This window comes from Manihot esculenta, chromosome 16 (assembly GCF_001659605.2).
Source record: "Manihot esculenta cultivar AM560-2 chromosome 16, M.esculenta_v8, whole genome shotgun sequence".
Lineage (NCBI taxonomy): Eukaryota > Viridiplantae > Streptophyta > Magnoliopsida > Malpighiales > Euphorbiaceae > Manihot > Manihot esculenta.
In genome coordinates this window covers 43,986-70,509 of record NC_035176.2, presented here as the reverse complement: position 1 = coordinate 70,509, position 26,524 = coordinate 43,986, and the positions used below count along the sequence as shown (strand labels likewise).

Genomic DNA, 26,524 nt, shown 5'->3' with positions numbered 1-26,524 from the left:
CTTTATAGCTCACCCCTCTCCCTAACCCCAGTTTTGCAGGGCTAGAGTTAGCTATGGGAAGTCAGAGTCAGCAAGAGTAAAGCTATGGCTATGGTTTTGGTTATGGTATAGTGCATGTAATAGAATAGAGTTAGTGGACATGATGTAAAGTAAAATGATGTAAAGTAAAATGATGTTAAGTAAAGTTACAGTTATGTAATGAAAAAGGCATGTGTTGACATGTAATGGATAGAGTAGTGCTTGGCCCTAGTGTTTGGTTAATCCCTTGTTATGCATGATCTTTTTTGAAATATTTTAAGAGAAATGATAAGAAATGATGAATCAAGTTTGATGTATATTATGCTGACCCACCTGGAGCATTTGATGAGCGCTCCAGTAAAGGATTCTATGTTTTTAGACATAGGGCATGTACGGGTCAAGCTTGGTAAATGTAAAAGCTAAAGTTTCAGAGTAAGATCAGGTTAAGCCTGATAAGAGAAAAGTTTAAAGTTTTATGGTATTGTTTGATCATGTATGGGATTATACCAGATGTATAGATATATAATAGGCTTGCTATGGGTCCCGGCGGCCTTAAGCCGATCTGAATCCTAATGCCGGTGGCGGTCCGGTTTCCGGGCTGTTACAAAAACTATCTCCTTCGAATCTCAAGAATCGAAGACCAGTGGGGGGAGATTTAATGCTACATAACAATTGCCCAAAATAAGCCATGAGCTGTCACCACGAGATAGCGTCACGTGGCAAAGATCTGATAAGTAGGAAATGCAGTCCCACCCGAGGAAAGGAAGACCCAAACACCAAACACCCAGTTCATCATCAAGACTCGTCCTCCCTTCGATAAAATGAGTCTCAGTACAAAGTTACTGTTATCAGGTACCGTCCAGCGTAATCCCATTACGCCTATAATCACGGGATCACCCACAACCACTGGGATCACCCGCCATGGCTCCTCCTTCCCACCTTGCTTCTATCAATATGCAGATTACATAATAATACCAATAAATCTATGACAGAGGCAACATATCAAGAATGAAAAATTCTAAATTCACATTCATCTAACTCGATCATAGGCGGTTGTAAGCATAGATAGTTCCTTTTAATATCAAAATCCCATTAGTACCACTAGATTTTATGCAGGAAAAAGTAGTAGAGATCATAAGACAAATTTACCTCTTGTATATTTATTCTAGAGACATCAAACTATAAATAAAAGTTATGACAAATTTGGAGGAAAGATAACATATTTAAATTTGAAAAGTCGGAAATGGAAGACTCGGGAGCCGCTAAAAACTCACCAATTGGAGGTCAAAATTGGGCTTCAAAGTAGTGGCATTCCTCCCTTTTCCCCAGTTTCCTAACTGCTACCTCATTCATCGCTGTTGAGCACCAAGAGCATTCTTACGTAGGCTTGTTCACTTGCACTAATTGGTAATGGATGGAGCTTGCTGAAAATGAATAGTACACAAACAAATAAGGCAAGCATCAAGAATAAGGCAAATATCTTCTCTCCAATTGTTGGTAATGGATGGAGCTTGCTGAAAATGGGTGGTACATAAGTAGATAAGGCAAACATCACATTGGCAAACTCGTTGCTCCCTCCCTCTCTCTCACCCACACTTTGATCTCCGCAAGCAAAAAGCCTCTTCTCTTTGTATTGCTCGTAACTTTTTTTTTTCTTGAAGAAAAGATGTATATTAGCCTTAAGTTGGAAGACTAGAAAAAACAAAGTCAAATTGTTGCCAGGGATTACAAGAGAAAGAAGGATCTCTAACAGTCTTAGCAGCAAGGACAAGAGCTGCCTTATTACATGGTCTTCTAACAAAAGAGAAAAGTATTCTTGTACAGCTTAAAGAAATATCTTTGATATCTTGGATAATATTGGCAACAGATGTCAGAGCTTCTTTACCATTTAAAGCATTAATGATTGTGAGAGAGTCTCCTTCTAAGATTACATTCCGAAAACCTTTATTTTTGGCTAACAAGATTGCATCTTGGCATGCTAACCATTCCAAAATGAGAGGATCCTAATGATAAGATATTCTTCTGCACGTTCAACCATAAATAATCTTAGCATGATTTCGAGTAATGGAAGCCACTCCTCCTCTGTTTTCTCGAACCTTTACTGCTGCATCAAAATTCACTTATGTTAACCTTCAAGAATTGAGGCAGGAGTAGCTATCAATTGATGATCTGAATTCCCATATGAGCTTTCTTTAAGGTTAGCTAGATCAAATATTTCATGATACTTAGCTGCTTAATTGATGACTTTACTGAAATGGGATGACTGGTTATTGAACAATACTGCATTCCGTCTCTTCCAGATCTGCCACATGAGAAAAGCTGCCTCCATGCAAAGTTATTGACCCTGCTAATTATCTTTAAGAAAGGAAAGAATTTCAGTCCAGAGATCCCCAACAGTGACACTCCTTAGCAAGGTTAGTTTTAATCTAAGAATAGAGTGCATCCAGATTTCTATTGCCTGCGGGCAATCAAATAGAATATGGCGAGTTGTTTTCACACCACTACAACTATGACATTCTCTAGGGAACTTGGGAAATCTTTGATTCATAACTTGAGCTGAAGGCAGTCTATCAAGGAAGAATTTCCACAAGAAGATTTGAATTTTCTTTGGCAGGGAAAGCTTCCAAAACTCTTTCTAGAAACAAGTTAACTTGGATTTTGTTGAAGTCCTAGGCCCCGCTAAACCATGGTTAGAATGAGTTCTAGCAATCTCTACAGCCATATAATACCCAAAGCTTATTGTGTAATCTCAATTCTTGAGGTGTCAACTGAGCTTATCCGATGGTTTGGTGATCAAAACTAGTATAGCAAGAATGTTCTGGACCTCTTCATTTTCAAAGTTTGCTTTTAACCTTTGGATATTCTAAGATGAGAGATTATGTAATATAAGTTGACTAGTCTAAAAGACATCTTCCTCATGAGTTGGTTTAATCTTTGGTAGTGATGGGTATGAAGTAGGAATCCATTTATCCAATTTACACATGATATCTTTTCCATCTCCACAGTGCCATCTGACTCTCTTATTTAGAATCTGTCTCAATCAACATAAATTGCACTAATCCTAAGAAAAGTTGTTCTCAATGCTAGCATCCAAAAAAAAGTTATAAAAAATACCTTCTTTTAAGAATTCATGCTAAAAGAGAATTTGATTTAAATAAAATGAGTTATACCTATTTGGCCAAAAGAGCCATGTTGAAGGCTTCTACGTACTGAAAACTCATGCCTCCATTTGCTTTGGCTGCAGAGATGCTTCCACGCATCTAGTGTAGCTTTTTCTGGTTCTCTTTTTAGCCCCACTGAAAATTAATAAACATTCTGTTGATGTCCTTGCATAAAAGCTTAAAGAAACGAAAGTAGGTCATAGAGCCTTAGAAATAAGAGGTGGCTCATAGAGCCTTCAGACACAAATAAGGCAAATATCACTGCATCTTTCTGAACTTGACTTTAAAAAATAAGAGTGGGTCATAGACCCTTAGACACAAATAAAGCAAATATCACTAAAAAACAGCTCATTTAATGAGTGAGTGATATATAATAATAATATTATTATGTTAATACAAAAAAAATTAATATAATCGTTTTAAATTATTTTATAAAAAATATATTCATGTGGTTGAAAAATTAATTTTTTTTAATTTAATTTATTTTTATAAAGTTACTAACTTTTAGGTAAATATATAATTTAATAAAGTTTAATTTATTTTTATAAGATTTATTAAAAATTCAAATATTTATAATTTTTTATATTTATTTTATATTTATCATATATAATATTAATATTTATTATATGAAATATTACATATAAATATTATATATTATATATTATAGTATAATTTTATATATTAAAAAAATATATAATTTTTTGAAAATGTATACATAATTTATAATAGTAATGGTAAACTTTTAATGAAATATTTTATTTTAATAATATTAAATAAAATAAAATATTATATATTTTAATATACAAAATCATACTCTTTATAATTTTTATAAAAATTAAAATATATTAACTATATTTTTAATAAATTATTTAAAATATTTAGTATTTTTATTTTACTAACTTATTATATAAATAAATTGGGAAAGAATATTAGTTTATTGACTGATTTAATAAAAATTATATCATATTATAATATTAAATAAAATAAAAATATTATATATTTTGTACTATAATTTTTTTATATTTTAAATTTTTATTAAACTACAATATATATAAAAATGAAAATAAAAAGGGTAAATAATGGAATTAATAAAAAATATTATTAAAATAAAAATATATTTAATGATTATTTTATTAGTTAAAAATTTTTAAGAATTATATTATAATTTATAAATAACTTTTCAGTTTTCATTTAATTTTATTAATTATAATTAAAATAAAATAAAAAAATTTAATTTAATTATTTAAAATTTGACATTTTAAATATAAATATAAATTAATATAAATATTTTAAATATTTTATTCGTTTAAAAATTGATCGTATAACATAACGTATAATTTAATGTTAAAATTAAAGTAAATATAAAAATATTAATTTATTATTTAAAATTTTAAAATTAAAGATACAAATATAAAAAATCACAAACTTTAGTTTTTTTTTTTTTTCGTCTTTTTATAACAAAGTTATAGAAACATCCTAATTTTTAATAATGGCCATTTTAGGGGTACCTCATGCCTCATGGCATCCAAAAATAAATTAAATTAAAAAGAAAATTGAAGATTGGAGTTCGGCAAGTCGGCAATTCCAACCGGTACATGTCATTCTTTTAGGATGGTACTCTATATTTGTGCGCAGAAAGTGAAGATAGCACTGGGAAAAGGAGATGGAGATGGAGCAGCTGCTAAGCATGGGTTTCCCAAGCGACTTGGCTGCCCAAGCTCTGGCGGCTACCGGGGGGAAATCCACCCTCAAGGCCACCGAGTGGATTCTCTCTCATAAATCTTGTGACACTAGCAATAAGCCACCCTCAAATCCAACCCCTTCTCCACTCCAGCCAAAGCTAGACCGCTTCTTCCATTTGCAATCGAAACCCAACTCCTCCTCCGGTTCCCCTTCCATCCCAATACCCGCTGAACAACAAGAAGAGGATGGACCAATCCTTCTTCCTTCTAAGCGTCCCAGGTTATTTCAATCAGTTACTAATCCGTGCTCTCCTGCTGTCCACAACAACAAGCATCATCCTCCCCATGAGCCCTTATCAGAGCGCATGCGCCCTCGCACCATTGACGACGTTGTCGGCCAAGATCACCTTCTGGCCCAGAACTGTATCCTCCGCTCCGCTATAGATTGCAATCGCCTACCTTCCATTATTCTTTGGGGCCCACCTGGGTCAGGTAAGACCTCCATTGCTAAAGCAATTGCGAATTCCTTTCCCCAGGATCAGAACTCTTCCTATCGGTTTGTTTTTTTCTCGGCGGTCACTTGTGGGGTTAAGGATGTGAGGGATGCCGTTGAAAATGCTAGGAAGGTAAAAGTAAAGAATGGGAAAAGAACTGTGTTGTTTGTTGATGAGGTTCATAGGTTTAACAAGTCCCAACAGGATTCTTTCTTGCCTGTTATTGAAGACGGTAGTATTGTGTTTATTGGTGCCACCACTGAGAACCCATCCTTCCATTTGATTACGCCACTTCTCTCACGCTGTAGACTTCTTACCCTTTGCCCCCTCAAGCCTCAACATGTTCAAAAAATTCTCAACCGAGCAATTAATCATTCCGACATGGGACTAACTCAAATCTTAGGGATGAGAATTGAAGTGACTGAGGATGCTATTCAATTTTTATCTGAAAATTGTGACGGGGATGCACGCGTTGCGTTGAATGCCTTAGAAATTTCTGCTATCACTGCATCTACCCGAACAAATTCCAATGATAATTTCTCTTTGGTGGCGAATGTTACTTTGGATGATGCTAAGGAGGCACTTCAATTTAAGCATTTTGCGTATGACAAAGCAGGGGAAGAGCACTATAATCTGATCAGTGCACTTCACAAGTCTATGAGAGGAAGTGATGCAGATGCATCCATTTATTGGTTGGCGCGAATGTTAGAAGGAGGTGAACAGCCGCTCTATGTTGCTAGGCGTTTGATTAGGTTTGCAAGTGAGGATGTTGGATTGGCTGATCCCTTGGCCCTTAACCAGGCTGTTGCTTGCTACCAAGCTTGCCATTTCTTGGGCATGCCTGAGTGCAATGTAATTCTTGCTCAGTGCGTGGCTTATTTGGCTTTGGCTCCAAAATCAATTTCTGTCTATCAAGCAATAGAGGCTGCGCAGAAGGTTGTTAGGGAATCCACTGGACAAAATGAGGGAGTGCCGCTCCATTTGAGAAATGCACCTTCTAAGGTAATGAAAGAGCTTGGGTATGGGAAGGGCTACATCTACACTCCTGATAACCCGCTGTCAACACAGACCTATCTACCATCCTCACTTGAGGGCTACAAGTTCCTTGATTGGTCAGTCAGTAATGCCAAAGATTGGCAGGAAACCAACTAATCTGATCACTACTGGAACTTTCTGCCTCATAGCTATTGCTTGGTTAGAAATCCTTTTGTTTTTCTTTCATGCGTTTGTATGATTGGTAGCCTTAAAAGTTTAGCGTCTTCCTTTTGTAAACGGATAGAAGCACGGCCAGGAACCAGTGGGGGAGGACAGTGTAGTAGGTGCTTTCTCAAGTTATAAATGGACAAAGCTTCAGTCAGGAGTTCTATTGATATTTTCGGGGATGTCTTAATTTTTGACAGCAGTTGTTTGGGTTGAAGATTATCTTGTATGAGTAAATATAGTAGTGACTAGAAACAGGAAAATGTTCTAAATATGCAATAACATTCGGTAACTTTGCGAGTTATAGGTCTTCTAGAATCGTCTGGTAACCAGCAAAGGTTTATGACTTATATATTATGCAGTAGATATAAATTATACCATTGCAGTTTGTAAGCTTTTGAAGAGGCATTCTGTCATTCTGGGAATTTGACTTATTGTGGCGTCTCATGCGCTGTTTATGTTTTGACACTTAGTTCTTATTTCGCCCTCCATTTGAAGTGGAATTCTAATGAGCACATGCTTGCGTAAAAGCCATGTAATAGCTGCTGTTTGTTAATTTGTTATTCATCTCGTTTTTATTTTGGTTGATTGAGCATATTGGTTATGGATTATTTGTTACATAGTTGCCTGTTGCATCATTTGCTGGCGAGTGGCTGCTATCTCTATTAATAAATTTGCATAAGAAGCAGATCAGTTTTCTACTTTGATGCATTCTTTTACTGTATGACATATGACTTCTGTTTCGTTTCGCCCATCTAATTCAATGCGTCATTTTAGGACAAGTTTGAGGACTTTCTTGCATGGTTTTATCAATTAATCAAGTGAGCCCCTCTTCTGCCGCCATAAACTTATTTTCATGCAAGTCTCTCTTGTCGTACCTAGTTGGCACATTGACTTTGACATGATATTTGATCGAATATTGTTGAAATTCAATGTTAGTTTCCAAAGCTAAACATTCTAAGCTTGGAGGGCGAATTAACTGAACGTTAGGAGAATTTTAGGTAGTTGAATAAATAGATAAATATATTTTAGAAATAGACGAGTGAATTTTAAAAAAATATAACTAGCAGTTTTTTTTAAAAAATTATTTTTATATAAATGTCTTTACTTTATTAGTTATACCATATAAACATCATTCATAGTACCACAATTATACTCTAATTTTTTTATTTATAATGTAATAAAAAAAATTAAAGAAATTAAAAGCCCGTGAACATCATTAATATTTTGACATTTTTAAAAATGTTTTTTTTAGGCTTTTAAATTTACATTATAACACTACTCAATATCAGTTAATAACAACTGGAGTACGAGGGACTAAGGTTTAATGACATTCAAAATTAAGGGACGGCTATTATAATTTACACCGACTGTACCGACTTCTTTCGGTGTATAACTCTTAACATTTGGGCCAATAATTTTATTCAAATGAACAGAACCAGGACAACCAGGTTTACTAACCTACTAATAGAGTAGGCTCCTCCTATGAGAATAAAATAAAAAACCGTATTTTAAACGAAAAAAAAAACTACTCAGGTCATTGGTCATATGTGAGCCTAAACATTAAAGGTCCTGACCTGAACCTATCTTGCCTAGCCACGCTTAATAGATATGCCTACACTCACCCGAATCTAACTAATGCAGCATGTAGCAGAGCAAAATGAATTCAATCATTGGCCAGATATTTTCATGTTCAATTGCAAAAGATGTGGACCAAAGTAGTATATTTTGCAACCAAATATTCTATTACCTCTCATAATAAATTACAGCTGTTATACTAGACTTCTTATTTCAGATACAAGAACATTTCCCAACTCTAAAGAAAAATAACGATAGGAAAAGAGGGAAAAATTGAAAGGAGAAGGGGCTAAAGTACATGATATTCATTTGGAAGAAAATCAGATCCATTCTTTTGGATTGACGCAAGCATCCAATAACTTCCACTCTTCACTTCCCTCTTCAGGTTTCTGTAAGCCAAACAATAAACCAAGTTATCACTGTCGGCTCATAATTTTCCAATCCCTTGATATTACACATAACATTCACAAGCAGAATGATCTTGAAAACTTACATGGTCATATTCCCATCGGGCAGTTAGTGGTAGAGAAACAAGAATACTTTCAATTCGACCACCTGTCTTCAGGCCAAATGTTGTACCCCGATCATAAACCTATGATTGAAAAAATAAATCAAGGCGTGACCTTCAAGATAGTTTTATGATTTAAAGAAAAAAAAATCAGATATTCAGATTCAGGTATGATACCAAGTTAAATTCTACGTAGCGTCCCCTACGTAACTGTTGCCATGCTTTATGGCGATCAGTAAATGGCAAATCCTTTCTTTTTTCTATAATGGGAACGTACGCAGGTACCACAGAATTTGCACACTCTGCAAATTAACAAGATGTTTGCACATGGAGATCCTTGAACACCTAGAACTTGAAAAAGGAAAATAAATTCTTGATATATTAATTACCTGTGGCAAAGGAAAGAAGCATATCTTGATCATAGTCATTTAGATCATCAAAAAATATTCCTCCAAGTCCCCTCCTCTCACCTCGATGCTGCATATAGAATTAACAATGAAAAAAAAAATCCAAGTAAAAGGTTTAAGACAATATTTTACAAAATACTGAAGCAGATAAACAATTACCTAGTAAAATTTTATAAGAAACAAGAACACAAATGCACAATGGAGAAAATCACCAAGAAATAAACTTAGTTAAAAAGGGCGGCTAAACATTAGTTCTAGTAGGAGCACCATTTAGGCATGTCATTGTTGAAACCAGCCTTTTTGTAGCCTTTTTTTTTTTCAACATTTTATTTTCTCAAACAAGGGGCACAGAAATATCAAGGAACTTTACACTACAGGATTTGTCCAGTATCTTCATCATTTACATTTCAGAAGCCCACAGATTAGATGAGGATCAAATGTGAAAAACATAGAAGCATCACCAGATCCCAAATAGCATCTGTAATTTCCCATTCCCCTACCCCATGACATAAACCCCCCACAAACAAACACACACAAACAAAAATAAAAAATAAAAAAAATAAAAGAAAGACCGAGTGGGAAAAGTCGATATAAGCATTTCTGAGATCAACTTCAACAATCAGAATTTCAGAGGAACAGAAAATATCTCAGAATTTTAAAGAACAGGATATGTCCATTTCACTTTTTCATGATTTACATTTCAGAAATTCAAAGATTACATAAGGATCAAATGTGAGAAACCTAGAACATCAGCAGATCCAAATAGCACCCTAACTGTAACTTTCCATTTCCCTCAACTCCTCCAAAGCCGCAGGACAATGGCAGACCCCCTTTCTCCCCACTCCCCCTCCCCCCTCAAAAAAAAAAAAAAAAAAAAAGAAGAAGAGAGAGAGAAAAGAAAAGACAAAACAAACACATAAACACAAATAAAATTAAAGAAAGAGAGTAGGAACAGTCAATAACATAGGGGCGTTTCTAAAATAAACTTCAATATATCCAAACTTCAATCATGTCTAACATGACACTTACCTTAATATAGAAGTAGTCATCACACCACTTTTTGAATCGGGGATAAAAAGTAGGTTCAAATTTGTCACAGGCTTTTTTTTGAATCTACAATGTAAGACAGAATTAATTGAAGTGAAGATAAAATGCAACATTGAAGAAATGAAAACTCTACAACCACGTAATAAAATTCCATTCATATAAGCAGCAGCTATAACAAAAAATGGGGTTTCAGAGGCGAATAACCTATGAAAATTAAAGAAAATTCCTTTGAAAGAAAATTAAATAAAAAAAGAGGGAAGGAAAAACTTCTATTTTTTTCAGTTTTTCTCCCTGCAAAAGGAGCATGAAGTAAGCAAAATTAAACAATTATGGGTTCATCTCTTGAATATTGGGTAGCTGTCATTAAACCAAGTAGAATACTTTATGAAATGGTGGAGTAGCAGAAAGTAAAGTGCGGAAAACTATTCCAATAGCAAAATAAAAAATGACTGTACGGACTCAATTCATTATGTCAGTGTATGAATATAAAACCTAAAAAGAAGATAACTTCCAATATAAATCATAAAAAGGATCTGTGTCATTTGCCAAAGAAGCTGCAGTTTTTACACATGGAAAAGGAGAACAAGTTATCTATTTCGAGAATTTACTGAATGGAAATGCTTCACATCCTCCTCAAAGATGTACGCTGGCGTCAAGTCAGTCCCACCACCAAACCACCATTGCCTAGGTGCTCCAGGGGCGTCTGCATACAAAAAACAAACAAACAAACAAGAGATAAAGCAAAGTTTGGAGGAAAATTTTCTGGCTGGCTACTTCTCAACAACAATAATAACAACTATGCGTTAATTCCAGACTATTTGTGGTAGATTTTTGCCATTTAGTTCTGTTTGATAGCAAGTCCGTCTCTCTACCACTTGTGCAAGAGGAAAAGAATGCCAACTTTCTTTTTGATCATATGGTGGTAATAGTTTCCTCATAAGTGCAAATTGTAAATTGTATACACATTTTGTGGTTCAACTATTCTTTAATTCCGACAATGCATGATCCAATTAGTCGTGCAATTTCAATTCAATTAATTATTTTGTTAACTCTCATATATTAAATAGAATAATTCAATTATTTTTAACCTAAAAGAATTATTTTAAAAGACATAGAAATAATGTGTATGATTGTTGGCGTAAGGATTCAACGATTTATTCCAAATGGAGGGAAAAGACATCAGCAATTGAAGATAAGAAATGATGTATTGCATTTTCTTGCTTCATGAAGCGTGTAATAGTATTAATACCTGTGGGAGCATCGGTCTCGAAATAACGATAATTAAAATGCAATGTTGGTGCGAATGGGTTCTTTGGATGCAACACCTGCAAAGCAATGGAGTTTATGTGAAATAAAACAAATATATGAGAAATGGACGGAATGTCAATCGAGGTGGGGAAGTTACAGAGCTGATCCCAGCAGCGAAAAATGGGATGGGTCCAGGCTTGTGATCGGCAGAAGCGGCTTTGGCAGCCCTATAAGCTTCAGGGGGCATGACACCATAGACGACCGACACGTTGACTCCAGCCTTCTCCCAAACGGCGCCGTCTTGCAAGACTCTGCTGATGCCGCCCCCACCCCCTGGTCTGGACCAGACGTCCTCCTTGAATTTACCCGCTTTATCGACTGCCTCAATGGCCTCGCACACACTATCCTGTGCGTCCCTTATCATCTTCTCGAAGCGCGCTCGGATGTCTCCACCTTCAGATTCCCGGAGAAATGTTTGGGGCCGCTGGGTCTCTGGAGTTTCCTTCTCGATAGAAACGGCAGCTCGAATCATGAAGGTTTGTTGATTAGAGGATGTATGGAATTTGAAACGTGAGGAGAAGGGCAAGACCAGTTGCTTGGGATAATAATTAGTAGTGAGTTTGGCCAAACAGCAAATAGAAGTAGGAGTAGGAGAAGTTACAGAAGAAGGAGAGAAAAGGGACAAGGGACAGGTGGAACAGAATGAGGCTGTAGGAGGCATTTGCATTTGTAATGCAATCAATTTCACTGCTTTAAGCTTTTCTTCTCCTTGGACTGGATCTATCTTATACCAGTGCGGCAGACAATGTCAATCGTCAACCATATACAAGTAAGGAGAAGAGTAGATATAATAGTGGGATGGTCTGGTTTAGGTTTGCGTAAAGAAAGCAAGAGCTGCGGAACCAGGATAAGGATCCCCGTTTTTGACCATCACTCACGCGCCCACTGTAAATGTACGGCAGTAAAAAATACCCCACGCGTCGCAAAACCATTTTCTGTTTGGTCAAAAAACAATCTATTACTCGCTGCGCCCATCTCGACCTGCATCTGAGATTACCTCCATCGGCCGACCTTGATCTCCATCTCTTCTCTGCTCTTTAGCTGGCCATCACTCTTCATAATTATTCAATTCAGGGTAGTCACATTTGATTTCCTACTTTGGGTTAAAAGTCGGAGCTTCGGCAAAAGAGACGGAACTAATGGTTTGTTTCTATTGCGAGGTTTCTGAGCCTTTTATCGTCGGTTAACCCAGATCTATAAATGCTCCTCTGTTACAGTGAGATTAATCTAATATAAGCTGCTTTACATGTTAAATCTTGTGAAAATAAAGTCAATTTAGCTTGTATTTTGTTGAAATATAGCCTGTATTGGTGATTCTATTGTTTCCTTCTCAATTAAGGCCGTCGAATATGAGAGTTTTTCTGTAATATTTTTTAAGGAAGCAACATGAGTGGAATTTTGGAATGATACAGCTTGTAAATGAGAAATTTAAATTGATTTCCTTACATCTTTAGCTAATTGGGGTTGATAACTCGTGTGGTTTCACGAGCATCCATCTTAGCTGACAGAGCATTACATTGTAGTTTGAAGCCTCTGATTCACTATTCTAGTTTTGTTGTGTTTTACATTTGTTTTCTTATTCATGCTTTCCTTTTTCAGTAAACTAAGCAGACGTATAGGTAAAAATTAATTAACAATTGGCATTCTTATGGGACTTTTTTAAACCTGTACTATAGGTCCAAAACTATGCAGCAGAACCCCCCTCCCGCCATTCTTCTTAAACAGTTCCTTTGTATACTTAAACTGAGGCGATTTTGTCTGATATACTATCACATCTATATGTCCATTTTATGCAATAGTTTCTAAAGCCATACTTATGTATGACAGGTTCTGCCTGCCTTGACTGTGAAATCTGTATGAGTTGGGGAAGAACTTGCTGGTGCATCTCACACTGCTGAAAGCTTTTTCTTTCTACTTTACTACACAACAAAAGGTTTGTGAATAAGAATTTCATGTGAAGAGATATTAATTAATTTACTTAGAGGAGCCAACCTGTCTAATACAGTATTTTGACTGATTTTCTCAGTCGACTTCTTTGAATAAACTGCACTTGCATGGCTAGCTGGTCGTCCATACATCAATGGGAAGCTAAGTTTGTATATTTGCATGAAAAAAATGTGAATTGCAGTTTTGAATTTTTTACCAGGGAGATGTTATCATTTTTGTGAGCAGTGCCCAAACTTTTTTCCCCTTTAAATTTCTTTTGCAGCAGATAATTATCCTTTTTAATGATATAAAAAAGTGTTCTTCAAAGTGAATTATTTAATTTAGTTTTGCTTATGGAGACAATTTTCTAATTTTCAGATTTCAGACCACAGCAAAGGTTTTTGAACTCAACAAACAAAAAGGTTTCCTAAAGTAAAAGTGTTCTCCAAAATTTTCTTTTGAGCAGTAATTTTTCCGATAGAAAAGAAAAATTGAACTAGAAAGTGGAAAATTGTTTCCACAAGTAAACGACTTCTAATGATTTATACTTTTCTATTTGAACTAGAATTAAACAAATGGAGGCAGGAGGAAGAAACACCATAATGAGAGTCCAAAGCCTAGTACAAGCAGGCCTAGCAGAGATCCCTTCCCAATATATCCAGCCTCATGAGAACCGGCCCATCGTTAAGAAAGAAAATGGTGTTGGTGTTATGGATATTCCAGTGATTGACCTGTTTGGGTTCGATTTGAATCACAGAGATTTAGTTAGAAAGGCAATTGGTGAGGCTTGCAGGGAATGGGGGGCATTCCATGTGACCAACCATGGGGTTCCTATCGAATTAATGAACCAGATAAGAAGTGTTGGCTTATCCTTTTTCAATGATTGCCCCTTCAAAGACAAGCTCAAGTATGCATGTGATCCCACTTCTGCAGCGTCCGAAGGATACGGGAGCAAGATGCTTGTTGACAATTGCAGTGTCTTGGATTGGAGGGACTACTTCGACCATCACACTCTACCTCTTTCCCGACGTAATCCATCTCGTTGGCCTAACTTCCTTCCCAATTACAGGTGTCTGCAACCTTTTCCTCCCTGGACACTGATCCTCCCCTCTCTTTTTTTTTCTTTTCTGTTATGTCATTTGTTGATGCCTTTATATTTATTTTTCTACTTGCTTGCTATCTGGACTTTAAGTTGGAGTTTAGTTCAAATTTGATAGCCATTTGATAAATGACAGGGAAGTTGTGGGGAAGTATAGTGATGAAATGAAGGTGCTAGCTCAGAAGTTGTTGGGCCTCATCTCAGAAAGTGTGGGACTACCATCATCTTGCATTGAGGATTCGGTTGGTGAATTCTATCAGAATATTACCATCAGCTATTACCCCCCTTGTCCTCAACCTGACCTTACACTAGGACTTCAGTCTCATTCTGATATGGGTGCCATCACTCTTTTGATTCAAGATCAAGTTGAGGGTCTTCAGGTTTTGAAGGAATCTCAGTGGTTCACCGTGCAGCCTTTATGTGATGCCATTGTTGTCATTCTTTCTGATCAAACTGAGGTATTACTTTTTCAACCTTTATCATCATCTGAATTATTTTGGTATTATCCATTTGGTACGGTTAACAGAGTTTTGCCTTCATGTAATTGGTTGTGAGGAGGGGTAATTCCTTTCTTCTCGAGCATAGCTTTGGGAGTTTTTTCTGTGCAAAGTTGTGGGAATTAAATTTAGGGACGAGTGTGTGGATTTCAAAAATGGAAACATTAGGGCTGAAATTAGCTTGGCTGACTTCTGAAAGAGGCATTACTACTAAAAAGGTGGGAGGCTTAGTAGTATGACATATTATATTTATTCTTCCTATCTTCTGTGTCTCCCCTATTGTCTTCATTGCATAATTGGTTGTGGAGGTCAATGATAGAGTGCAACAATCTAGGAGATTGATTGTTAGTTTTAATGTGGTTTGGAGCATAATGGTTGGATTATTGAGATGGTTAAAATAGATTATAGGGTATGTGTGATAGGGATAAAATGATATTTTTCACCTAGTGTATTTGAAGGTAGTTGATTCTATTGCTTTTGGGCAATATATACAGTTCTGTTAGGTGGAACTCTAACAGATTTGAGATCTCAGTGATGGTTGCTGAGTTTAATGGAAAGGAAGGGGAGAGGGGGGGGGGGAAGTAGTTGATTTTATTGATCGTTGAACGCCTTGAATAAGCTGACCTTTTTTGTTTATGTACAAGAATCACTTAAGACAATTGTTCCCACCAGTCAACTACGGTTTCTTCCTTTATCTATTCCTTCTATATGTAACAATACCACTCCCTTTGGCACATTATTGTCCCAAGGAATGTGTGAACTTTGCAAATTGAGATAGGGTAAAAGACTTGTCCTCCTATGTAGCCATGGTTTTAAATAACAGTCGTTACATTATATAACAGCCTTTATTTCAAGATTTTCAAAGGAGCTATGGCCATTAAGGCCGTTATTTCACGGTTTGTATTAAGTATCAATTATAAAATATAAATATAAAATTTGCAAGATTAAAATCTATGAAAAATAGGTAGTAAGTATAAAAAAGAACATGCCCTTAAATTAAAATGTAATTTCTTCAAATAATTTAAATGATTTTGCATAATGTAAATGCTAAATGCTCATTTTAATGGTAATTGAGGTTAGTTATTATGTATGATGTTTAAAATTATAGATTTTGTGTTTATTAGATATATTTGTACTTGTTATCAAGATGTATAATTTTAGATTATATCTTCAAATATTTGCTAATTTCATGAACTTTGCAAATCTTTTTAAAAAATTTGCGTACTTTATAACCATTATAGGCCTGTTTCCATTACTCGTCACTGCAACTAGGACCGTGATTTGAAACCATGTGTATAGCATCTTTAGGAGACGAATTTTGCCACTTGTTCAACACTTGAGAGACTTGCTGCCCTCCTCTTTTTACTACTTTAGTTTGTAGGACCTCCTGTGGAGCGACAATCATCTCATTATCTTGCGTGCTTAGCAGCTCAACCATTGGAACCACATTGTCTCCAATGTTCTTTTTTAACAATGAAACATGGAAGACTGGATGAATAGAAGAAGGGGAAGGTCCAACTTATTGGTAACAACTCCTATCTTTATCTACAACCCTTAGAGGCCCACACTTGGCTGAGAGCTTTAGAGTTTTCCTGAGAGCTAAGGAAGTCTGTTTATATGGTTGAAGCTTAAGATACACCCAATTTCCGACCTGAAATTCTCTTTCAGATCTTCTTTTATCTGCTTGTTGCTTCATTCTATTTCTGGCTACCTCAAATTGCTTTTCAAAATCTCATTCATCTGTTGTATGCTATTGAAGAGCTCTTGTAATGACCCCCTGTCAACCCATCTGCGGGAATAGCAGGGAGCATAGGAGGATAGTAGCCATGATCTAGTAAATTTTTTGCCACAGTTATAGCAGAGAAAGGATCTGCTGAAGGAAGAAAATGTCTATACTTAGAAAATCTGCATACTACAACCAAGATGGTATCCTTGTCATTAGCTTTTGGCAATTGTTCAATGAAGTCCATTGAAATATGTTGCCAAGCTTGAGAGAGTACTGGCAAAGGCTGCATCAAACCAGAAACAGGTAAAGCACAATGCTCTCCCTTGCATCTAGCACATTGGTCACACTGTTTCACCCATCTCAACACCTTTAATTGCATCCCAGGCCAATTAAAGTGCTTCCTCAGTCTGTGGTAGGTTGTATTAACCCTTGAATGACCTCTTAAGCCTGAGTCATGATACAAGGATATTAGGTGCTTTCTCAAGTCAGTTGAAATCCCCACATTACTTCTGTCTTTATAGTACAGTAGTCCTTGCTTCAGTTGAAAAGGACTATCTGCAGCTGCATCAGCTAAGTGTAATTATTTTAGCAGCTTTTGGGTCCTAATCATAGCTCTCCAAAACTGAGAGTATCCATGTAGGCTGAGGTGCAGAAGTGAGGGAATTTACTTGCTGATGTGGAGAGTGTAACGACCCGGAAACCGGACCGCTACCGGCGCTAGGATTCAGGTTGGCTTAAGGCCGCCGGAACCCGTAGCAAGCCTACTATGTATTCTGTGTACCTGATAAAATCTCATACATGATCATACATTTTCATAAAAACTTTAAACTTTTCTTTTACCAAGCTTGACCTGTGCATGCACCATAACTGTATACATAAAAACCCCATACTAGAGCCCTCATCAAATGCTCTAGTTGGGTCAACATTACATATATCAAGCTTGGTTCACATCTCATCATTTAAAACATTTCATAAAGATCATGTATCAAAAGGGATTAACCATATATTAGGGCCAAGCACAATACTAATCCTCTTTACATCACTGTTCAATACCTTACATTACATTACATGTCATTTCATTACATTTCATCTCATGTCCACTACTAACTATTACATACACATAGCTATTACCCTTGCTGACTTTCTGTGCTATCTCTGACCTGCAACCCTGGGGATTAGGGGAGAGGAGTGAGCTATAAAGCCCAGTGAGCATAACAATAAAAAGCAGTTCATTAATTACATGCTTTCATGTAATGCATCACAGCACAAACAATCCACATCACGGATGGACTGACCCAAAAATCCCTCTACTCTGTGCCCGGCCCTCGAAGGAGCTCCTCAGGACTTCTTTACATACATAAACTCTGTGCTCGGCCCTCGATGGGGCTCCTCAGGACTTCTTTACATAACATAATATCTAGAGGGCTAATGGGTCGTCCTGTTGTCCATCCACATCAACAACCAATTATGCAATGCAACATATTCGTGAAAACTAGTGCAACCAACCTATTACATATATATGATGCATGAACATGCTTGAGGCATTTGATTTCTTGAAATAAAAGATTAGTTTTAGTTCTACTCACCTCTGACTGACTCTGAGCTAACTCTGTAGCAGCTATCTTACTGTTGAACACCTCGGTTCCTCGAGTCCGATCCTACACAGGTGGACTCACATGAGGGACCAAACATACTCTAACATAACACTAAACATCTCCCCAAAAACCCCATAAAACATCACAAAACATGCATTGAAAATAGGCAAAGGAAGGCTGGACAGGGGACTTTCGGCGGCACCTTCGGCGGCTGAAACCCCTTCCAGATCCGAAAGTCAGGCACCTTCGGCGGCCGAAAGTCCTTCCAGAGCCGAAAGCCAGGCAGGTTCGGCGGCCGAAACTCCCCTCCAAAGCTGAAAGTCCAAACTTTCGGGGGCGAGTTTAGGCGGCCTAAAGCTGCCTCCAGGCAGGTTTGGCGGCCGAACCTGGGTTCTCCAGAATGGCAGAACCCGAGCCTCACATGCACAACCAGCCACCCAAAACCTCTCAACTCACACCAACCTACACAAAAGCATGCATAAACACATTTTCAAGCATCTAGGGGCATAAAACTAGCCTATACCCCAACAAACATCACATTATACATACATTTCTCATCAAACTTACATAAACCCTAACATTTAGATCTACTCTAAAACATGCATCATATACCCTTAACCCCTTTTAAAACTTATTTAAAACATATAAAAAGATGAGGATCTACACTTATCTCTTGTAGATCGAGAGGAGATGCGATCCCAAACTTGGAGATGTGGAGGAACGAGCTTCGAAGGTCTCCAAGCTCCAAAACTTTGATCAAAGCTTAAAAATCTTCAAAATAAGGTAAAAACTCATAAAAATCTTGAAGGATTTGAGGAGAAAACACAAGATCATCAAGGGGGTGGCGGAGACTCACCTTGCCCGAAAATGGAGAGAGAGAACTCACCCATTTTCAGACAGGGGCCCTTTATAAGTGGCTGGCCAGACCACTTTCGGGGGCCGAAAGAGCTTCCGCAAGCTCCCCATGTTCAGCGGCGGCCGAACCTGAGTTTTCCTCCTTGGTCTTTTTCTTTCAAAAACTCATTTTCTGTCTTCATTAAAACCATAAAACATGTAAAAATATTTTATAAAAACATGTTTTACCTAGAGTTCCGACATCCGAGATTTCGCCGGAAGGTAGGAATTTCGATGCCGGGGTCTAGCCGGATATTACAGAGAGCAACGCCTTCTAGATAATGCATCAGCAACTTTATTATCTATTCCTCTCCTATAGATGATTTTGCAATCCAAGCCTAGCAATTTAGAGATGTCTTTCTGTTGCAATCGAGCGTGTAACCTCTATTCTAACAAAAATTTTACTTTCATGGTCAGTTTTAATACAGAATTTCCTTGCTCAAGATAGTGTCTCCATTTAGAGACAACAAAAGTTATAGCAAGCAATTCCTTCTCATAGACTGACAGAGATTGAGCCCCAAGTCCAAAAGTCTTTGAGATAAAAGCTATAGGATGCCCATTTTGCTGTGAAACAGCTCCCATTCATCTAGTAGTTGCATCAGTTTCCACTGTAAAAGGCTGCTGGAAATCAGGGAGCACCAAGATAGGAGCAGAGACCATTGCTTTCTTGAGTTCCTCAAAGGCCTACTGAGTTACACCAGTCCACACAAATCCATCTTTTTTAAGCAGATCAGTAAGATGCTTAGCGATAAGTCCATAATTTCTAACAAACTTTCTATAATAACTAGCAATTCCCAAGAAACTTCTCAACTTCTTAACATTCTGAGATGTTGGCCAAGAGACCATAGCTTTTATGTTTTTTAGGACCTACTGTATTACTCGGACTCGGGTACCGGCGTCGAAGATGGATACATATTCATGTGTCGGATTCGGCCAAGAGACCATAGCTTTTATTTTTTCAGGACCTACTGTATTACTCGGGTATCAGCGTCGAAGATGGATGCATATTCATGTGTCGGATTCATGAACTTTCTAAATAGAAGATATGGGATATGAATTTGAATTCAGGCATGTGTACTCGAATATGCTTATAAAATAAATTAAAATAAAAGACATAATAAAAATATACAAAAATAACCATTGTCTATATATAATCAATATCCAAAATACAACCAAATAAAACATAAGTAAATCAACACTATTAAATATTCTAATTATACATTAATATTACTGCCGTTTCATGTTTCATGTTTCAATGTTATAGAAGTAACTCATTTTTATTACTTTAGTTAATAGGATTGGCACTTAGAATTTGAAGCTTAGTCTTCAATCACGCATGGGAAGAGAAAATGATGCATTGGAACTTGAATTTGAATGGCCAGATATTTGTAAAGAAAAATCAAAATTAAACCCAAATTTACAAGTGGCACTATGGCAGCCACTTAACTAATAAATAAGGAGCTACATAAGCACTTTCATTTTGCCATCTGCCATCTTAATAATGTATTATTTTAAAAACAATTAACTAATCATTTTTCGCAGCCACAAAAGGAAGTTTGAGGGCTCTTAATTGCATGCAGCTGTATACCTCGTTCCACTTCAAGCTCCACTCATCTTCCTTTGGTTCTTCATCTTCCTCTGTTTCTTCATCTTTATTTCTACTTTATTTCAGCACTTTCAAAACTGTGTCCAGCGTATGAACAATTTTCTTTGTGTATCAAGAACGTCCTTCATGCTTTTTTTTCAGCTGATATAATGGTTCTATTTAGCTTTACCGGCTTTTGCAATTTGCTGAAATATTGTTTCGTTTGTATCATGGAAAAGCTTCTTCATCCTCATCTTTTGCTTTTCATCTTTAGAAATTTCTCTTCTTGACGTGTCCAGCTGCATGCACGCGTGTCCGACGCGTATTCCGGATCGTCGTGTCGTATTGACACCGGTGTAGCATGCTGAAACAAGTCTAAGTATTGGGGAGGACCAGTGGACGCCCCTTCCTCATTAACCACATGTCCTAGATAGTCAATAGAAGATTGACCCATGGTTTTAAATAGTGTAATGGCCGTTATGTAATGGGACCATTACCCGTTAGCCGATGTACATCGGCCCCTGATTTGCAGTTTTGCAGTTTGCAGGCTTAACGAACGATGCCGTTTACCAGAATTAAATTTCTTTTATATCCTTCTCTTTCTCCTTTATTCTCTTTTTTCAATTCATTTTCGTTAGTTGAAAAGTGAAAATATACACTTTTCAGCAATTTCAAAAATAATATTTTTTAAGTTATTTTCCTTTCAAATTTCAATCTTCCTACATGTTTCTCATTTAAATTTTTTCTTCCCTTTCTCTTTTAAATTTTAATTTTTCAAATTTTAATCTTCCTACATATTGATTTTTCTTATTTTAGTTTTCAAATTTTAATCTTTCTACATATTGATTTTCTTTTTATTTTAAAATATTTGATTATTTAACTTAATTTTCCACATATTAATTTTTCATATTTTAAATTATATGATTATTTAATTTAAGTTAAATAATTTATATCAGCAGGTTCCATTCTTATTTTCTTACTTTAAATTATATGTTTATTTAACTTATTTAACCATATCAGCAGGTTCCATTCATATTTCATGGTATCTAGTCCTAAAATCAATTTTGGAGAACTTTGCTCTATGTAGTTCATCCAAAAGGTCATCAATAATGGGATAGGAAACTTACCCCTAACTGTTCCATCATTAAGCGCCAAGACCCATTCTTCTTTTTCGCTAGCAACATAGGAGAGGGAAATGGGCTCTTACTTGGGTTAAATAATAGAATGGGCCAACATTTCATTCACTAATTTCTCAGTCTCGCCCTTTTGATAATTAGGATACCTATATGGTTTTACATTCACAGGTTTATAGTTGGGCTGTAAAGGGATTGTGTGGTTGTGAGATCTAAAGGGTGGTAGTCCCTTGGGTTTCTCAAATATACAGTCATATTTCTTCAACGATTATTGTAGAGGGGAGAGAGTAGTAGATGAATCTACTTGAAGAGCATCGTAGTTTGTTGAAGGCTGATTTTCTTTTTCTGCATACCAAATTTGAATGCAGAAAATGCGACTGGTGAAATTAGCTCCTTTCTTGTGCATTAACAGTGACAAAGTCTCACAAGGCAGCAATGAAGGTGGAGGATTAGCATCAGTCAACCCATGAAAAGTCACCAATTTCCCATCCTTCTTGTGGATGATTCTAGCTGCCTCAAAATCAAAGAGGATGAGGTTGAAGCTCTTCATCCAATCCCTTCCACGGATGATATCAAACCCTCTAAGGTCCAAAATTCTCAGGTCAAATGAAAAGGTGAAATTCTGAATTTTCCACTCAAAACCTTGGCAAATTCCTTAGCTGGATATTTTTCTCCCATCAGCCACAGCGATAGCTGAAATGGGACTTGCAATCACGGGCAATCTTAGTTCTTCAGCTATCCTCTTATACAAGAAGCTGTTGGTGCTTCCACTGTCAACGAGAATCACCACTGTCAACGAGAATCACCAACTGTCTGTTTCTATAAGTTCCCAGCACCTTAATAGTGTCAGCTCCTTGGCTTCCCTTCAATGCATGAACAGATAAAGTCATTTCTTTACTGCAGTCCTCCATCTGCTCTGCAGGTATTAATTCTTGCCCCACCTCTTCATCACACCCCTTCTGAGCCTCTTCAACTTGCACAACCATAACTGAGTTTGTTTTACAAATGTGCCCAGGAAAATATCTCTCTACATCTGAAACAGGGATTGAGAGCTCTCTTCTCAGTTTGGGTTGGCTGCAGGTTCATGGTGTTTTGGTTTTGGTTAAATGAGGTAGAACCATGCCAGGTTGTGTACTTGCAGGCTTGGTCACAGAAACAGTTTGTTTTCCCAAGGCTGCAGTGTTTCTGAATTGGGAGGTTTAGGTGCGCAAGAGAAGTTTTGGTTAGGCAGGGTACTTTTACTGGAGGATGCGTATTTCTGGTTATAGGTGCCCTTTTTAGGTCATTGGGTTAGATTGATAGGTTTTAAAGAATGTTTAGGTTTCCTACTTTTTTCCACCATAGGCCTAATGTTATCCCTCAAACTTCCAATAAAGACTGACAGGAAATAGGGTTCCTCCAATCCAGGCTTCAAAGTCTCCCTTCTAACCCTCAAATCCTCAAACTTATCATGGTATTCCCCAACACTACTCTCTTGCCTAATTCTCATAAATTCTTCTACCACATCTTCCAGCCTTGGCTCTCCAAATCTTGCACAAAGGCTTTCTCATATACTTCCCAAACATCATAATTTTCACCCTTTTTTCCAGCTATGATATCATACATCTCCCCTTTCAATTAAGAAAAGACTTGCGGTCCCTACCATTTGTTCCCTAGGAACATTATAAACTTCAAAGTATTTGTCACATTTTCTAATCCATGCCCTAGGTTCATTGCCATCAAAAGTAATCAACCTAATTTTAGGGAGATGATTACCTTTGAACCCTGGATTGGTTGCAGTTGCAGCTACTACAGGCTGAGAGTTATTGCCTTGCTCCGTATGCCCCCTTACTTGCTCCTTAGGCATAGGTAAAATACCTCAACTTTCACCATTGTGGCTTCTCCATCCGCATCCATAACTCCTTTGCCCTTATTTCCCACCAAATGGATCAACAAAGACTTTAATTCATCTAGAACAGCATCTCGATATTGGCAGTATTTGCAACCAATTCTTCCCTAATACACATCATTTCATCCTTTATTGCTAATTTCCTCGGAATTCTTGTGGAGGCCACCTTGCAATTCTCTCAATTGATGATTAGATCTGATTTTGCAAATTTTATTTTCAAATCACTTGTTTTTGGGTGTAGTTGAAGCAAAAGGATTTTGGGATTGGTCCTTTTAAGTATTTGACATGTTTTGGTCAACAAGGTCAGTCTAAGAGTAGCCGTTGGCTCTGAGTAGGAGGGAAACAAGTATTTGTTATAGAGTGATACCTCCTGTTGGACCTGTCCATGGATATCTCCTTTTAGACTTTAGCTGCAGTGCCTTTTAGTGCCGTGGCAACACATTCCTTTTAGTGTTTGACATGTTTGGTCACAAGGTTGGTCCAAGAGCAGTAGTTTTGGAGGAATTATTTGTTGTTGTATAGGAGGGAAAAAAGAACATATCTTTGTGTATGAATGGATCTCTTCTATCTTGTATTATATCTTCTTTTATAATTGAGCTGCTCAACTGTGATAACACATACTTCATATGTTTTGCTGATTTAAATTCAGTTTGTTTTGGCCTTACATATGGTTTTGAGTACTTTTTACTGGATCATTGCTTTAAAAAGACGTAGACAGTATTTACAAACCAAAAGACTTCTAGCAAGTCCAAATTGTTACCAAAATAAATGAATTCAGCATTGTATATGATGTTCACTCCACTTGTAGGCTGGTAGCTATTCAAGCATATTGTCACTGATCATCACCCTTAATGCTTTTACTCGTTTTATATGCGGAACCATATTCTATTGAAACAAATGGACGACTCTTTTTTGGTACCTTGTTAATGTGACCCTGTTGCTTGCAGATTATAACTAACGGGAAGTACAAGAGTGCTCAACATCGAGCCATAACTAATTCAAGTCGGCCAAGACTCTCCATTGCGACTTTTCACGACCCAGCGAAGACTAGGAAAATATCCCCTGCTTTTCAGCTTGTTAACGAGTCTTCCCCTCTCTACCGTGAGGTTAATTATGAAGACTACGTGTCATCATGGTACACTAAAGGCCCAGAAGGAAAACGAAACATTGATGTACTTCGAATTAATTGTTAGATTATTGGCCTTACATTTAATAGGGCACATTAAGAATTATCATGAAAGTTTTCATAATCCTATTTGTATTAATGTAAACTTATTTCATTTTATTTTTTAATGGTTAGTCCAGTTCTCATGAGTTGCATGCGTACGGCGATCTTGAAAATTTATGCTTTCAAACCTGCAATAAGCTTTTGTGCGATGGGTAGGGCTGACCGCTTTCCGGCCTTAACTAAAAAATTGAACGGAATAAAAATTGCTCGATGATGAAAATGGGGAAAATGTCTAATATTTGAATTTAATCAGATATAATTTGAGAAATTTGATGCATTCATTGATCATATTAAGTAATTGAATTTCAGTTATTTGTTAAAGTATATAAATTAGTAGAATCCTTGATAAAAGAAAAAGATGGTACATATGAATCACTTAATATTCTGAATTATATATATATATATATATATATATATCTATAATTATATATTTTTATATTAAATTTATATACTATATATATTATACATATTAATTATAAATATTTTTTTTGTTGGATACAAAAGAAGTTAGGAAGCCAAATAATAAAAATAAAACACAATTATCCAGAACAATCCTAAGAGTAAAACCTTCCTGCATATCCCATTGAAGGTGTCCTAACACTTGCATTGGCGGTGTGGGAAGAAAAACCAAATGTACTGGACTGACCACAGCTTTGCAAGCTTATCTCCAACCATATTGGCCTCTCGATAATAATGTAACAACCGAATTTGTCAAGTCCGAGCTAATAACACACGACATTGTAAAATCAAATTCTTACAGGTTATCCTCATATTTGGCGATAGAAACTATATTCAAAATGAATTTAGAATCAATTTCAACTTGAACCTAACGATAGTCCCGATTCCAAACTAAAGTTAAGCCACACGACAAAACATTATGTTCTACTTGCACTGAGGTACACATCCTCAGCCGTAACATAAAGCCTCTCAGCTAATAACCTCTACTATTACGGAGCACACCACCACCTGGACCCGGATTGCCCTTTGCCGCACCATCAATATTCAATTTCACAAACTCATCAATTGGAGGTCGTCAAGATACCGAAATCAAACTATGATAACCCTTTAAAACGAGAAATTTTCTCAAGTGGAGGCATTAACACTGATATGAGAACTTAATTGGAGTATCTTATATTCAATTGAGAGATGAGCGTTGATAATATATAAAAAATAGGGCCCATACGAATCTTTTTGTCTGGTCCAACCGAACAGCAAAAAATCCAATCTATGAAATATGAAAATCAGACTACCAACACCTCTGATTTTACTAATGCCTAGAATGAACATACCAACCACTTCAAAACTCGTACTATAAACAGGAATTGAATATGGATATACTGACCTCAGTGAAGGCCGAGCAAGCTGAGCATAATTTGATACGGTCTAAAGATAAGTATAAACCTTAATCGATCTCTTCAAAATCTATAGTAGACAGGCAAATCTCTTCAAAGCTCGTACTACAATTAGGCAATTGAATAAAGGCACAGCCGATCTCAGCGATCGGATGGAACCTGTCTTTATATAAGTTGGGTGAGCCGAACACGACCTGA

The 26,524-nt window shown here is 36.6% G+C and overlaps 3 protein-coding genes across 9 annotated transcripts; 2 read left to right on the top strand and 1 right to left on the bottom strand.

The window, feature by feature from the left end:
* The first annotated feature begins 4,713 nt into the window (after window positions 1-4,713).
* LOC110604014 (ATPase WRNIP1) lies at window positions 4,714-7,033 on the top strand. Its single transcript, XM_021742035.2, has one exon. The coding sequence runs from the start codon at window positions 4,843-4,845 to the stop codon at window positions 6,505-6,507; it is 1,665 nt and encodes a 554-aa protein (XP_021597727.1). The 5' UTR covers window positions 4,714-4,842; the 3' UTR covers window positions 6,508-7,033.
* A 1,246-nt stretch (window positions 7,034-8,279) lies between these two features.
* LOC110604215 (oxygen-dependent coproporphyrinogen-III oxidase, chloroplastic) lies at window positions 8,280-12,218 on the bottom strand. The gene is made up of 8 exons (XM_021742355.2): window positions 11,501-12,218; window positions 11,345-11,420; window positions 10,704-10,798; window positions 10,078-10,161; window positions 9,031-9,118; window positions 8,819-8,943; window positions 8,627-8,725; window positions 8,280-8,522 (listed from the first exon to the last, which is right to left on the bottom strand). Exons 1-8 carry the CDS (start codon window positions 12,068-12,070, stop codon window positions 8,454-8,456), a joined length of 1,206 nt encoding a protein of 401 aa, XP_021598047.1. The 5' UTR covers window positions 12,071-12,218; the 3' UTR covers window positions 8,280-8,453.
* Window positions 12,188-25,060, top strand: LOC110604213 (jasmonate-induced oxygenase 1). Of its 7 annotated transcripts, XM_021742351.1 has the most exons (7): window positions 12,188-12,545; window positions 13,231-13,336; window positions 13,430-13,495; window positions 13,708-13,761; window positions 13,895-14,398; window positions 14,565-14,886; window positions 24,694-25,060. In XM_021742351.1, exons 3-7 carry the CDS (start codon window positions 13,458-13,460, stop codon window positions 24,937-24,939), a joined length of 1,164 nt encoding a protein of 387 aa, XP_021598043.1. In that variant the 5' UTR covers window positions 12,188-12,545; window positions 13,231-13,336; window positions 13,430-13,457; the 3' UTR covers window positions 24,940-25,060. The 7 variants fall into 7 exon arrangements, with proteins under 7 accessions (XP_021598043.1, XP_021598044.1, XP_021598045.1 ...); XM_021742352.1 differs by lacking the exon at window positions 13,708-13,761; XM_021742353.1 differs by lacking the exons at window positions 13,430-13,495; window positions 13,708-13,761.
* The last annotated feature ends 1,464 nt before the right edge of the window (window positions 25,061-26,524 follow it).

What these genes read in the sequence shown, in the direction of transcription:
- LOC110604014 (XM_021742035.2), top strand. Translation starts at nt 4,843, where the DNA reads ATGGAGATGGAGCAGCTGCTAAGCATGGGTTTCCCAAGCGACTTGGCT.
- LOC110604215 (XM_021742355.2), bottom strand. Translation starts at nt 12,070, where the DNA reads ATGCAAATGCCTCCTACAGCCTCATTCTGTTCCACCTGTCCCTTGTCC. An exon ending in CGAGACCGATGCTCCCACAG is followed by an intron (nt 10,799 to 11,344) that starts GTATTAATACTA and finishes TTTTGTATGCAG; the next exon opens with ACGCCCCTGGAGCACCTAGG. An exon ending in ATGTGAAGCATTTCCATTCA is followed by an intron (nt 10,162 to 10,703) that starts GTAAATTCTCGA and finishes CTTACATTGTAG; the next exon opens with ATTCAAAAAAAAGCCTGTGA.
- LOC110604213 (XM_021742351.1), top strand. Translation starts at nt 13,458, where the DNA reads ATGGCTAGCTGGTCGTCCATACATCAATGGGAAGCTAA. An exon ending in ATACATCAATGGGAAGCTAA is followed by an intron (nt 13,496 to 13,707) that starts GTTTGTATATTT and finishes TCTAATTTTCAG; the next exon opens with ATTTCAGACCACAGCAAAGG. An exon ending in AACTTCCTTCCCAATTACAG is followed by an intron (nt 14,399 to 14,564) that starts GTGTCTGCAACC and finishes GATAAATGACAG; the next exon opens with GGAAGTTGTGGGGAAGTATA.